Source organism: Topomyia yanbarensis, chromosome 2, assembly GCF_030247195.1.
Source record: "Topomyia yanbarensis strain Yona2022 chromosome 2, ASM3024719v1, whole genome shotgun sequence".
NCBI lineage: Eukaryota > Metazoa > Arthropoda > Insecta > Diptera > Culicidae > Topomyia > Topomyia yanbarensis.
Window position 1 is genome coordinate 329,247,929 of NC_080671.1, and position 15,842 is coordinate 329,263,770.

The window sequence follows — 15,842 nt, forward strand, 5'->3', positions numbered from 1 at the left end:
TTGAATGTCAACAAATAGATTGTATTTCTCTATCCACTCCAGAAAGATTCACGCTAGTAAACTTATAATCTGTATTATCCTAAGGTTTATTGGCATCAAAGGTATCAATCAAAGTACCCTAGTTCAAATGTTATTTGTAAGTCACATCACACAGTGTGCCTATTTCTAGTGGTCAATGTACAATCACAGCTCGACAACCGATCACTATTTCACTAAGCACAATCGGTACAGTGACCATGACTCTACTTTTTCCTCGCTAATTTTCCAATCAGACTCTCGATCATGTTCGCATCGACCAAGCCGATGAACTTGTCCACCACGACACCGTTTCGGAAGGCGAGCACGGCGGGTACGGCTTTCACCTCGAACGTTTGCACCAGCTCGGCATTGTCGTCCACGTTCACGATTGCGAGATCGATGTCTTCCGAGGGTTCCAGCATTTCCGCCATTTTGGGTGTGAGTATTTTGCAGGGATCGCACCATTCTGCGTGGAAGTTAACGATCACCGGGTTCTCGCTGTTGATAACCTGGAATAAGGAACGGATAAAGACTAGAGTTATTATAGGTGTTTGTTTATTTGAGGTTTTAACCATAAAGGTCCAAGGTGTTTTTATATGATAGCCATAGGATTCCAAAAGTAGTTTATCAACGTGAGCACATGGGCTGTCGTAATTTCAGAAAAAAAATATTAGCGGTGCGGGAAGATCTCATTTGTTCGTGAGATGCAGTTTTACATTTCTTACAAAAGAAATGTATAGGATTCGCTCAAACTTTGAAAACTTTTTCCGAGGCCCGGAGAGCCGAGTCTCATATACCAATCGACTCAGCTCGACAAATTGAGACAATGTCTGTATGTGTGTGTGTATGTGTGTATGTATGTATGTACAAAATGTCATGTAATTATCTCAGCAATGGCTGAACCGATCTTAATGAAACTAGTTTCAAATGAAAGGCCTAACGTTGCCATTTGACACTATTATTTTTGATTTTCGATATGTTGTTTACTTTCTGAGATATGGGCGATTTTGTCAAAACACAGCAGGTTTTTTGCAAATAACTTTCGAACAATACAATATTGTCCCACAAACTGCACATAAATAGAAAGCTTGTAAAAATACCTTTCTAACAAGCTATAGATTGTCTAAATCCGTGCACGAGCGGCGGAGATATTAGACATTTTGTATTTTTAGTCCTCGCTTACCAATTTCCATTAATTAAAAATGAGATTGTTTCATACAGAGCATTGCTTTACTGGTGTTTTAGGGGCAAAACTAAACCGATTTTGAATATCGGGGTATGAAAACACATCTACATGATTCAAGGAATTCGATGTTGAGAACATTTTGTGAATTACCATTATAATAAATGAACTATTTCTAAAATCAAGTTCTATCAAGTTATAAGTTCACTTCAAAGACAAAATAATGTGTTGATAAAGAAACAGTGAGTTCTAGTATTTATTCCTTGGATTAGGCATTGCGTTCAATCATGAGGTATATGATGGATGGTATATCAATACACAGATCAACAAGTAATTCACCTAGTAGTGAGATAAAAGATTTCTAATATAATTATACTTGTGGCGTCACCGAAAGCAACTGTATGTTTGAAACCCAAAAATCTAGCGAAAATTTAGCTCTTTTGCAAGATTTAGGTTATACTGGTTATGGCGCAAAAACTACTACTTACATTATTTATGATAAGAATGTAAGAATCAATACATCATAATAATATACCTATAAAAATAATGTCACTGCATTAACCATTAACTCTTGCCATTCCTCACACGCCCCCCCCCCCCACCATCACTCTCTCTCTCTTTTTCTCTCTATCTCTCTCTATCTCTCTCTTTCTCTCTCTGTTTCTCTTCTATCGCATCTATCTAGCTATTTCTGTATCCATTTCTAAGTTGTGTGATAAGATCTTCTGCCAATCTGAAATATTTATTAATTGTAATTGCGAAGGTTTGAGAAAACAAAACTATTTTTTGTCTGCTGCTACATCAACTCAACTTTAATTCAATTGTATTCAAAGCCTGTATCTACACTATAATTAAGGAAATTCATGGCTATATCAGAAAAATATTTGGCTTAACTGGGTAATATGAAAGTTTGACGATGGAAATTTTCAAAAGAGACATTCCACGTGCGATATTTAAACTATTCGTATCTCTATTGAATTTTGAATGAAATATATGCTCAAAGACTGAAAGCTGAAGCCAGCAGGATTGGACTTGCCATCAACGTTTCGAAGACAAAATACATGAAAGGAAGAGGTTCTAGAGACGACAATGTGAACCTCCCACCCGAGTTCGGATTGACGGTGACGAAATCGAGATGGTCGACGAATTCATGTATTTGGGCTCACTGGTAACTGACGACAATGATAACAGCATAGAAATTCAAAGACGAATCTTAGCGGGAAATCGTGCCTACTTTGGACTCCAGAGGACGCTCCGGTCGAACAAAATTCGCCGCCGCGCGAAGTTGATTATCTTCAAGACGCTGAGACCTGGACTATCCTCGTGGAGGACCAACGCGCCCTTGGAGTTTTCGAACGAAAGGTGTTGCGTACTATCTATGGTGGCGTGCAGATGGAAGACGGAACGTTGCGCAAGCGAATGAACCATGAGTTGTATCAGCTGCACATTCGTTGTATTGGTACGAACTTTCATGAAAAATAACGGATCAAAGACCAAAAATATCTACAAATTAGATCCAGGAAAAGAAGTCTCCCAAAGTATCCACTCTCGATGGGGGTTGCAACTACAATGTGTCTTCTAACTTATCGTCGTCCATATCTGGATATACTGAGTAGTTTGAACCATTTCTTTTTCACAGTATTGGTCTGTATAGGACTTAATTATCCATATTTCCTGCACGAGAATTCCGAACGAAACAATATGAAAGCTATAAGGATGAATGGAAAGAGACTGCATTGCAATCAACTGAATGCACGGCTTTTATGCTATCGGAATAGCCTAGACATTTCACAATATTTACTTCAATGCAAATAAAAACTTTGAAATATCTACCTGTCTCATTCACGAATCGCATTCTCCCTGTCGTTCTCTGTTTAAGGGGCTTGAAAGCACATGTGACCTTGTCTCATTTTACTATATTCAATTTCGCGTTAAAATACTGGACCAGTAAATTCTATTCTGTACATAAACCTTTTTTTCGGGAATATGTGGCCAAAAAGTAAACTTCGAATTCGTCAAGTAAAGAAGCATGAAAACAAAAAGAATAAAACCAAAAAAAGATGGAAGCCTTAGAAAGTCCATTGCATATTTATTAGCCTTTTCTCAGAACATGGGATTTTCAAAAACATTTCAAAACTTTCTGATGCAATGGTTTTCAAATTCGTACAATCCGGTTTATTCATTTTTTTATTCAAAAATGTGTTTGGCTTCAAATATATGACCATTTCATTTTAATTAATTATTTCATTCCGCATCTTTTTATTCGTTTTGTTCATCTGCGTTCATTTTACTTATTTTATTCGTTTCATTCTTTGGATTCACTCTGATCAGTTTATTCTTTTTGTGCATTTTACTCATATCATTCATTGTTTTCATTGTATGCATTTTATTAATTTTTTCCAGTTTATTCATTTTGTTCAGTTACTTCATTTTAATAATCTGACTACTTTTTCAGTTTTAATCATTTCACCCAAATAATTTATTTGATTCAATTTATTTCTTTATATTAATTTATAACCTTTTACCATTGTTCAATTTTTCATTTTATTCAATGCATTTAATTCTGCTCATTTTCTTCTTTTTATTCATTTTATCACTTCAGCTCATTTTGTTTATTTGATTCATTTGTTTTATTTATGCATTTCATTTATTTTTTACTTTATTCATTTTGTTCATCCATTCTTTTTATTCATTTGATCCATTTCATTAATTTGATTCAATGAATTCACTGGATGAATTAAATCAATTTGATTCAATTGATTCATTTAATTAATTTGATTAATTTGATTTATTTGATTCATTTGATTCATTTGATTCATTTAATTCATTTGATTCATTTGATTCATTTGATTCATTTGATTCATTTGATTCATTTGATTCATTTGATTCATTTGATTCATTTGATTCATTTGATTAATTTGATTAATTTGATTCATATGATTCATTTGATTCATTTGATTCATTTGATTCATTTGATTCATTTGATTCATTTGATTCATTTGATTCATTTGATTCATTTGATTCATTTGATTCATTTGATTCATTTGATTCATTTGATTCATTTGAATAATTTGATTCATTTGATTCATTTGATTCATTTGAATCACTTGATTCATTTGATTCATTTGATTCATTTGATTCATTTGATTCATTTGATTCATTTGATTCATTTTATTCATATCTTTAGTTTTATGCATTTCATGTTCAGTCATTCGTTTTATTTCATTCAATTTGTTAGTTTGAGTCAATTTATTATATTAATCTTATAACTATTTCTAAATTTAATCTTAATTTTTATGTAATAACCTAATCTAATTTGATTCGTGTATATTATAATTTTGATTTCCATTAATTTTTCTACTCATTTTATGAATTTAAAAACCTATTGATTCATTTTTTGCATTACTTTTTTATTTCGGTCGTTTTGTTGATTTCTATAATTTATTCAGTTTATTCGAGATTTTATTCGTGCAAGACTAGATACTGTTTTCATCCCACCTCTAGTTGGGTGCCTACTTCTCACGAGTTCTTCAAACTAATCCAATAGTGAAATGTGTAAGAAATGTCTCATCTCACTGTTAGGTGGATTAAATCGGTTTTTCTTTAAGAAATGAATAAAAGGTGAAACGATTTCTTATTGGTCAATGCTAGAGCAGTCATGCTGCTTGTTGTTGGTTTTGCTAATGTAGGCAAGATTCGAGCCTCATCCAGAAAGGATTCTTAGTGATCAGTAGGTTCAGTAGCAATTGTTTTGTACACTACCCGATCAGAAACACATAACAAACAAATTTCAAAACGATATCTAGTGTTGTAACTTGTTATAATTTTCTGTTATTTTAACTACTAACGAGACCTAGCTTATAACACAATGCGTTACGAAAATTGCGTTCTGTTATAATCTTGTTATTTGATTCTGATCGGCTGTGAACACTGTCGAAACAGAAGGTTCGGATGGCAAATCGTGACAACAGTATATATGCTTTGTTACACGATTTAAAATTTACTATGAAAAAGCGAGTCCTCCGGCCAATCATCAAAACATATGAGTCGGCTATATTAAGAAAAAATGGCAGCTTTATCAGTTTGTTAATGGCAACCACGGGGAAAGCAGTGAAGCAACTACGTTTGACTTCACCTGAAGCGAAGAATTCCATCATCGTGGCGCTCATTGTATCGACCAGATACAGTCGAGTGCCCTAATACAAGATCCTCGTGCTTCTAGAGAAAGGTGAGAGCATCGACCGCAAACAAGGTCCCAGCCTTTCGACAGTTTTGCGTAACCGTAAGTTGCAGCAAGCGCAGAAGCGGAAATTGGAAGCTAAGTGTCGAAATCCTTTTGCACTTTCATCCGGGAAATCGGTGTGACCGGCACGATGGTCAAAAAGTATTTGTCCAACATGGACATCGTCATGAGGAATGGGAAATCGAGGTCGGCCGTGTCGGAAGCGCAAGCGGCCGATCGACGGCAATGACTGCAGAGGACCGGCTATTTCACGTTCCCCAGGAAGAAGGTGAACAGCGACGCAAAGTACAACTTTCACACCAAGTTACACCCCTCCACCCTCCTGTGCAGAATCTTCCCGTTGGCATGTTTTTTTTGGAAAGGGTCCCCTGTTGGAAATCTTTTCGATTGTTTAGAACAATAGCCAGCGACGCACATAGGGCTTTTTTATATTTTTCGCGAAAATGTCAAAAAAACGCTAAAATGTCATAAAAATCGACACAAAATTGATCATATAAATTAATCATTCAAAACCTAAAATTCTACGCACGTCATCGGAGAAATCAATTTTAAATATACTGAAAAAAAATTCAGAAAACGCGTTAATAAGGAATCCCTAAGAAAGCGGCCGACCATAAAATATGACCATCGTCGATTCGAACAAATCTTTACAGTTGTGTTCGAGTTATGAATCTCCATGATTTTATCTGGCAAGTAGAACATTTTGGCCCAAGAGCTATTTTTCAAAGGGGCGTAGAAGTTTTTGAATGTATTACTTTCAAACAAATTTTGTTCGAAAACCGTATTTTGTACAGAAAAACTATCAGAGAAAGAGTTAGACGAAATAAATACTTCTGTACGGAAAAATATACACTGAAAAAAGCGTGGACATTTTCCATTGAAATAAAACTTTATGATAAAAAGTTAAATTACAAGCCAAGTTACAAGTTTTTTTATTTTTTTATATTTTGTCCACAAAACCCTTAAGAGAAATAGAACATTTTAAATGTAATTGCATTTTGGAGAAGCTGAAATGCTTTTAACTAAATCCCTTAAAAATGTGATAGTTCGCAAATTATGTGAAATTTTGTTTCAACAAAAACAATTAATTCGTGAAACTGTGTCTTTTTTATAAGCTATTCGCGTTTCTTCATCATGAACTATCAACAATCAAATGTTGATCGTTTTTAAAACGAGGAGCTATTAACAAGAAGGTTTTTTAAAACTACTTAGAACAAATTTTCATATTTCATACTATGTTCGACTATGTTAGTCAAATTTTCTTTTTTACATTTTAACGACATTCAATTAGCTAGAGATTACTGGGTAGGGAAAGTTATGAGAAATTAGTGCCATAGTACTCAAGTGAGAGCAAGGATGTGCAGTAAACAGATCGGAAAACTAGAAGTGGTAGGGACATTAGAACAGGCTTAATATCGTACGTGCTTAATTTTTGTCTTCTGCTAATGAGGGTCGAGCTTAGGCAGCATAACTACGAATCACCCGAGTTCACTAGCATGTGTCCTGGTATGGATAGACATGTCCATCTTTACCGTGACAACCGACGACCGACTATACCAGGACACATGCTAGTGAACTTGGGTGCTTCGCAGTTATGCTGCCTTAGCTCGACCCTCATTAGCAGAAGACAAAAATTAAGCATCGTACGATATTAAGCCTGTTCTAAAGACCCTGCCACTTCTAGTTTTCCGATCTGTTTGCTTCATATCCTTGTTCTCACTTGAGTACTATGGCTCTAATTTTCATAACTTTCCCTACCCAGTAATCTCTAGCTAATTGAATGTCGTTAAGGGGTTATATATGTTGAGGTCGGCCAAAAAATCGAAATTTTTTTATCCTTCTATCGTAAAGCTCAGGTTCATAAGAATGTTACCTCAATTTTTTTTTTAGAGATCGGAGCAGTGGACGCAAAGTTATAGCGTTTTTCATCTTGCTTCCTTATGGAGGTGTTGCTTATACTTGAAACTTTAAACGCGATTACCTCGAAATCATGTTTCCCAAAAGCGTCTTTGCGGTGACTACGATTGCCGGAATGGTTTTCAACCGATCTCAATTTTTTTGGCTTGTTCGTAATTTAACTGCCGTGTCCTTGAAGGATTCCATTTTTTCGTCAAAATTTTCATATTATTGTTATGATTTTTTTTAATAATTTTTTTTCAGGTGAAAATAGTGATTTTTTTGGAAAAATCGTCCCCGTTTCCAAAAAGAATTTTTAATCGATCGTTCTTGTACACCATAGATACATATACTAATGATTTTTTTTAGTTTGATGGTTTCTGTTGAGCTGTTGGACTGGAATCCTAGTCACGGCAAACCTCTTTGAAAAAAAAAACGCGTTTTGCGGAAATTGCTATAGCTTCGACAATTATTAATATTTTTTTTTTATTGTCTCAAGTGGATTTTGCAAATTGGATATTGTACTACGCTAAACGTATAACAAGTATTTCATAAAAATATGGCTACGTACCTTTATAAAAATTCAAACTTTTCCCTTTTTTCTCGCATCTCAACATATATAACCCCTTAAAATGTAAAAAAGTAAAAGTAGTATAGTTTTCGAAATATATTAATTTTTTCAACAAAGACAATTATTTTGTTTTACTTATTTAAATTTAAATTCTTTTCTCGCGTTTCTCCATCAAGAACATAGGTTTTTCAAAATGCACATAAAAGTTGTACGCTATTTTGGCCCTTAAATGCATAATTTTAAATTTTCTATAGTTCCCATTTTTCGCGATGGATACGATATTTACCTAGTGTTTGGACTTTATATCAGAAAAACTTATATGTTGCCAATTGGCGGCAGTATGCATTTAAGAGTTAATAAATTTCTCTTGAATCCACATAATCTGATTGAATTTTTTATACCGATCGAACGTATAAAGTTTCACCTGAATCGAAGATGGTCGTGTAGTGATTACTTCCACTTCCACTTCCACTTCGTGGAATTCCTCTTAAGAAACACCACCGTGGAGAAACACCAACCAAAGGAGGATGTCGTGTTTTGACCGGATCTGGCCCCGGCACATTACAAGAAGCGGTCACTGGAGAAGATGTAGTGTTTGAAAATCCCAGTTGTCCCTAAGAATACCCAACTCGTTGGTTGGTTTTATTCCCATATAGAAAGAAAACTATAAAACACTGGGAACTATTCATTCCATTGCGAAAAACTGTGTACATACGTTAGGTGTAAGTACGTTAGACATAATGGACGATTGGTATAACATACATTAGGCTTAATGGACGATTGGCATAAAGCACGTTAGGCATAATGGATAATACGCATAATTCACAAAAATATAAAAGTAATCGCAAGGCATCTTTTATTGTAGAGACTGCAACCTTTGACTCGTTTTTTTGGGTTAGAAAAAAGCTACGCTTAGGTATTTCATCTCGTCGTATAACATTAACGAGAGACTGCAAAATGAAAATACCATTCGAGATATTTATCGCTTACAAGTGTAGATTTTTTTTCTATTTTCCGTGGATGAGCTGGATGCATTCTTCATTTTAGTGAACAGTTTTGGTTCAAGTACATTTCAAGCCAATACTAAAAAATTTCAAAAATAAAGCAAAATAATGAACATTAGGTTGTGGATGTTAAGTTTGTGGCAGTACTTTTTTGTTTCGGTAACTCGTCACAGTACACGAAAAAACTGTCCCTCGCATCACACAGTTTCCCTAAAAATTCACTAAATAGACACTATCTGCATCGCCAATTTTTTTGAGAACGATATTTTTCACCAAAAATACTTTATCGCCCCCCTTCCACTTACATTGCGAAAAATGTGATAAAAGAAGTTATAACGCAGGATGGCTTCTTTTAAACATCAACCTTCCACTTTGTTATTTACATCTTTTTCATTTGATCCATAGGCAGGACTATATTAGTTAATCATATCCTGAACCAGATTTATAATAATCTTTATTAGAATTTGATACATTGGTTTTCAACAGAGACAATGTAATAGAAGCATGATCTTGAGAGCTTGTTGTAAGTAGAAGAATAGTAAAACTCCTCTGTCCGAACATTTAGCAGATCGCTATGTAAATGCACGATCGCACTATATCGCTTGAGTGAGTCATTTTTATCTTTCTTGATTCAATACAATCTTCTAGCATTAAAAATGTTTTCCCACCATTTTGAGTGCGCTAATCAGAAAAAAGTTTGAAATATTCGTAATAAATTCGTAATCCTATTAGAGGTAATTGTGAAATACTGATTACTTACAGGAATAATTTAAATGGCTTTTTATATGCCAATTCACAGCAGTTATGGATTCAAAATGCTAATATGGTACACTTGAAATGCGAATAATACGCTACTTTACTGCGTGTACTACTGCTTGGCGGTTACCTGGTCAGTTTGCGAAGAAGATAGGTCTTAGCTCGAAAAAACTCCGTGTGGTCATGACTGGTTATCTCTTGTTTATAATCATTTAAAGCTAGAAAGATAATTATCGTTTTGTTATGATCTTGTGATCGGGATGCAATGCGTTTGTAAACAATCTCAATCGAAGCATATTTCTGCCGATCGTGTACACCTCTTTGACGTCAGTAAAGCAAAATATCTTCCGGTATTTTCCATCTCGTTCTTAACACTTTCCTAATAACAATGTGACGTATGTGCAGACACCGTCACCATTGTATGAGTCATAAAATAGCGATCGCGCGATGACGCACTGATGAAGGTGACGTAGAATCGGTAATCTTACCAAAAGTTGGCAGAACCGCTTCAAACTAGTCGCGGCGGAAAGCAACCTTCATCAGACGTATCATTTCGACAATCGTGTAGGGTTGTAGTCAGCAGGCCATGAACTCTATCGGACACTTGCATCAGTGGTTGTTATCAGCCCGAAGAGATTGAATCCATAAATCTACTAGATATTGTAGTCTATGAGAATACGAATCATGCAAACAGCAGCTACGTATGTCATTCAATAGTCGTAAGCATTGTAAACAAAAAATTGTCCGTTCAAGATGGCTAGGGTGAGTATTGATGTGTTCGTTTCTTAGTATGTTTAGGATCGAAAGCAAGTCACTTGTTGCCAGAAAAAATACATAGGCAGTTTTTCGCCAACCAGGTGGCCAAATTAACTTCACTATCTGCTTGTTATTATATAGCAAATATAACCGGTATATTCCGGTTTGACTTACCTTTTGGTCAAATTCATAGTGGTCCTTTATTACAAACTGCTTGGTAGCTACTGCCGAGAAGGAAAATGTTTTCCGAATAAAACGTTGACCCAGTCCTGGATTGCGGAAGATACGAAGCATTCTACTATCTCTGCAACGATATTGTAACAACACAGACACATCAGACTTTTTTGTTTTTTAATGTCAACTAACGGTTACATAAACTTGTAGAACACACTCGGTCGTTAAGTGCTTATTAATCATTAATTATGTCAATCGATTGCATCATTCTTTTGTCTTTATTAGTGTTGTGACTGCTGGAAACTAATATAGTTCCTAGTTCATGTGTAACTACTTTTATCTCTAACCGACAACAATGATGTTACCCTATCTGTAGAACCTTGAACTACAATACTAGCGCACCACTATTCAACATCAAAATAGAAATTCCACCAGCTTGAATAATAGCCACTGAGCTCCACAGATAAAAAATCTGCACTGTCCTGACGTTTGCTTTGGTTGCTCTGTGACAGTGTTTATGGCTATGCAGTATATTGTTCTTCTTAGGATGACGTCACCACAGGCGATCGTGAGCTCAGTGTATTCGATGTCATCTTCCAATGTTTTGTAATAATTGATATTTCATTCATTTGTTTACACATTGTTTGGTTTGATTCGCGTTCGATAATATCAAGGCAGCATCTTAAAGTTGCGAAGCTGTACTTTAGTCTAATTAAATAATCGGTAAGCCCACGATCGGTGATTCACTCTTATTTATTCTCGACCTCTGCGTGTGTCCAGTATTTTCATCACTTACTTGGATGGTAACTATGATGTCTACATAAAAATCACTAATTTTAGACTAAAGCTACACTCATCGTGGTTATAATTTACTAAATTTCGAAATTTTGTGCTCCGGAATAAATTTGTTCACGGGACTTATGCCCGTGCAGTATAGCAACTAATGGGCGCATGGTTCATAGAAAGTCAAATATAGTCCTTCTTTACTCCATTCATGGTTCGGATTACAAATACAAGCGAACGGGGCTGACGGTAGTTTGATGCCAAAGAATGATTGCAGCAGGCGAGGTACTGTAAGCTGTGGAAGGTACCGTAGTGTGAATGAATTCATCGCATAAGAGATCAAGGGAAATTGAAATAAAGAAGGTAGGGTATAATTGAACCTTATACGCGTATTAGTAATAGTTAAAAAAAGTTATGAATATTGATGGAAAAATAGGATACCAAATTCATTGCTTATGTTTTAAGTTTGTTAATTGATAGTTTATTATTGTCGAAAATGAGCAATTATAAAATCAACATTCGAGTGTCGATAGTGACAGTAAACAACAGCTCTAAAATATAATGTTGTTATTCAACGCAAATAAACAAAAAATTGGAACAAGGACCAGTTTCAAAGATGTTTAATAGGTCTTTTACTAAAATTCCAAAAATTGTTTTATTTTCAATATTGCTTGTGGCACTAAAAATTGGATTCGACCCGCACTGCGCACTTTACATTCTGTTAATAAATTCTTCTCATAGACTGGCCTGTCTATGAGAGTACCATCTGTATCACTTAAAATGTGTGTGTTTTGACAGCTCGCAGCTTTCATAGTAGCAGTTTCATCATTCGAACTTTGAAAGTGCGAAGTTCAGGTTAGTAAGAAGTGCGCAATACATGTCGATCCAAAAAGTATCTTCAAGCATACACGGAAAGTTGTTCGATGGACAAAATAACAGAACCCATTCTGTTTTGTCAGGAAAGTTTCCAACGAAAATTATCAATATAGTAACATTACTTTTCGTTTTTTTGAGTTAACATCTAGCTTAGGTTTGTCGGATTCTGATGAGAAGACGCACCTCCATAACTACTTTAACTTTAAACATGTTTTGTACTCATATTTTTTTTAATATCATTTTTTTCAAAAAAAAAAAATTCGGTCTAGTTATTGTTTGTTGTTGTTGGTTTTGTTCTGATGCGCTAGTTATGAGAAAAATTTGATGGGCATGAAACATGTTTAAAGTTTCAAGGAAGAATTTGTTTTCAAAAAATCCACGCAAACTTTGGTTTTAAGCTGTGATGCTTCCTTTTTTACAAAATGAGCTTAAAGCGTGCATATGACTGGTATTTCGAAGAGTTACACGTTGTGTATAAGGTTGTTAGGAAAATTCGATTGTTACACCAAAATGTCTCCATGAGGCATTTATTTAAAAATATTCAAGTCCTCAGGACGAAATTTTTATTCTGAAGTTTTTTGAACGTTTCTGTTTGTTTTGACACTAGGTGTTAACGTTTCATGCTATTTCATGTCATTTTTCATCCAAACTAAATATTTAACTTTTGAACAATATTTCAAAGGGATATTAAAAAATTGAAATGATGCCCGATGGATCTAAAAAGTTACATAGATTCCTTTTTCGATGTAATAAGCACTTTATATGTATATATCTCTTGAACATCCCCAGTCCTCCATACAAACTTTGGTTTTGAACTGTGAATAAATTGATACAGTTATTTATGGAATTCGCGTTTCGACTTCGTCTCATCAGAATCCGACACTAACTTAGTTACCGGACTAAGCTAGCGCCGGATTGACGCAAGCTCCAAAAAACGGAGACACAATTTGTGTTCCTGAGCAAACCCTAGTCAAGCGTGATGGCCCACAAGAAAAGCTCATTTTAAGCTGATATGAAATCTAATGAAATCGAAACATTCTGATGAGATAGGGTAGATGCTATTTTAAATTTCGATCCCGGTTAACACCACTTGGTGAATACATCCAACTGGGACTGCATGAATTGTGCGTGTTTGACATTCCCGATAAGGTGAAGTCGTCAGCAAACGAACGTTTCATGCACGTCAGCAAATGGTTTAAGTAGTTTAAATAAAGCAAACATGTGAATGATCCGAGATGACTACTTTGAGGACTAGAGCCCTGTGGACCCTGACCACCCTGAGGACTAGAACCCTGTGCTAGATAATGATTTAAAAATTTGAAACATTATTTCAACCAAAAAACTTAATGCTTAATGTTTAATGTTTAATAAGATGTGGCAACTCAAAGTAAGCGTTCTCACTTTCAATATAGGGACCCATTTTAAAAAAATTTCGGAAAAAAGTGTTTTTTCGTTGACTTTGTTTTACTCCTTTTGCTATAACTTTCGATACGTTACCCTCTTCTATAATTATGTTAGTGAAACTTGTTAACGAAACTCAACCCTTTTTTGGAGAAGACATTTAAAACCGGCTAGGTAAGGGATGGTAAGGTAAGATATGGCCGGTTAAAGTAAGTATGGCCGCTTTTTTGTTCCCCTTGGTGTTTTGCATGTTAACGTTTACGTCTCCAACCCCCATTTCATTGAAAATATCAAATTCTTTCCAACCAAATTTGATGCAGTTTTTGGGAACGATCAAAAAATTTGTCTAGTTTTAGGGAACAATGCCATTCTTTTGGAATCGACCGTAGTTCCGGATTTATTGTTGGGAGTATTGGTGTTACCTCTCTTTCCGAAAAGCGAAAAACTTTTATACCAGTCTTGCCCTTGCGACGTATAAAACGCTACGATGCATTAAAAACATTCAGAGACTGGAGATTTTGAAGTCGGCTGTCCCAATCTTTTGAAAAATCAAAACAATGGTTTCTTATTACCCTTGTTTTGGTTTTTCAAAAGACTGAGACAGCCGACTTCAAAATCTCCAACATAACAACTAGTCGTGATCTACATAACCTTAAATTCGGAGACTTTTTGGTCGAATTGGTCGTCTTGCGGTATGTCAATCAGCATCAGTAGCCACTGGCTAAAATGGCACGTTCGCCATGTTGATTGGAGATTTGTGCCTTGCAGAGATTCGACACCTCTCGATGAGTGGATATATCAAGGCCGAATATTGAGATCACAGAACGACAACACCCCGAAGAGGTATTGTCATTCAAATACAGTTTTAACTATAACTTTTTACCAGACTGGGTTGGGAACAATAGCATATCCCTGAGTTTTAGTTTCCTGTGTAAAAGTTCGTCTATGTATGGAGAACCAAAAATCCAATGCATATCAAATGATATGGAGTTCCGTAATAGGATTCACAAAGATCACACGAATAATACTCAGCATGCTGAATAATAGCCATGTGATAATTGAGCTTGCAATGTCCAATCAGTGCCCTGACTAGAGTACTGCAATTGGGCTTCGAAAAATGCAGCAAATTCTTTGACATTTTCGGACTCACATCTAACATAAAAGTTTTTGTTTGAACGCAAGTTTGCAAGCTACGCCAATGGTTGGCATGTTTGGATGCAGCACAGACTAACAGACATAACACTCAAAAACAAAGCTTCGTCCGCTTTAACGGTCATTTGAAATATATTTGTAGTTGGGACTGTGACCACATTTGAAATTATGGCGCCACTGACATATGAACAAGCATATGGGGGATAGACCACTAGTGAAAAATTGTCTCCAAACCTGAGGGGTAACCCACCAGTGATTGGGACTGTGAATAAAAGGTGGAGCTAGTGTTCTGGGGAAATTGTCGGATCGATGTTTTTTGAGGGAATTCCCTCATAGTGTTATGTCTGTTAGTCTGTGGATGCAGTCCAAGAGCGAATCTTGTGCTTTATCCAACTTATCGACAGTGGTAGAACTGGCTCTGGACCAACGAAGTCAGTCGCAGCGTCAGCTCTAGCAAATTCGTCCGCCCATTCATTTCCAGTAATACCGGAATGACCGGGTACCCATAGAAATGCTAAGTTCTTGGATTTGAGGTCGACATGCGAATACTAATTTCGCTCTCGAATCTGCCGAACTAAGAGCTTTTAGGGAAGCCTGACTGTCAGAGCTAACATAGATTCTTTAACCGCTATTTCCCTGTTGAAGTGTCGATTGTACGTCTCACAGAATCGCCAATCTGCTTAGAATACGGTACAGTATCTACCAAGCGAATGAGACTAATCTCATTTCACGCCAATAGACACTAGCATAGGCTCGGCCCTACAACAAAGATCCGTCAGTATAACAAACCACGTATTTTTCAAGTTGTCACTCCATCCAGCCAGACAGCCATTCCTTGTGAGGAGGAAAAATTGAACATTGAATGTTTTATAAGGAAAACTACATGCGAGTGTAAGCAAGTGTATACTTATCCCACCCAAGTAACTATTTGTGGCCACAGACTTGTGTGGCTAGTTGCACGATCTGTTGGGTTATTATTCCAGAGCCCAGTAACCTTAAGACGATAAGTACAAGAAAGTGGTTCTTGTT

At 35.8% G+C, this 15,842-nt stretch overlaps 2 protein-coding genes across 4 annotated transcripts in view; one reads left to right on the plus strand and one right to left on the minus strand.

Moving 5' to 3' along the window:
- Positions 1-15,842, minus strand: part of LOC131683875 (thioredoxin, mitochondrial) — a 20,185-nt gene continuing 4,343 nt past the window's right edge. The window contains exons 1-3 of one of the 3 annotated variants that reach the window (XM_058966246.1): positions 11,398-11,586; positions 10,602-10,731; positions 1-527 (exon numbers count right to left, since the gene is read on the minus strand). In XM_058966246.1, the coding sequence (XP_058822229.1) occupies positions 243-527; positions 10,602-10,721 (405 nt within the window). In that variant the 5' untranslated portion in view covers positions 10,722-10,731; positions 11,398-11,586 and the 3' untranslated portion in view covers positions 1-242. Of the gene's footprint in view, positions 528-10,601; positions 10,732-10,799; positions 10,938-11,397; positions 11,587-15,842 lie in introns of those variants that run through there. The other 2 variants (XM_058966248.1, XM_058966247.1) reach the window with 2 other exon arrangements.
- LOC131683872 (persulfide dioxygenase ETHE1, mitochondrial) overlaps positions 10,410-15,842 on the plus strand; it is an 18,667-nt gene continuing 13,234 nt past the window's right edge. Inside the window, exon 1 of the mRNA XM_058966240.1 lies at positions 10,410-10,433. Within this exon, the coding sequence (XP_058822223.1) occupies positions 10,425-10,433 (9 nt within the window). The 5' untranslated portion in view covers positions 10,410-10,424. The remainder of the gene's footprint in view (positions 10,434-15,842) is intronic.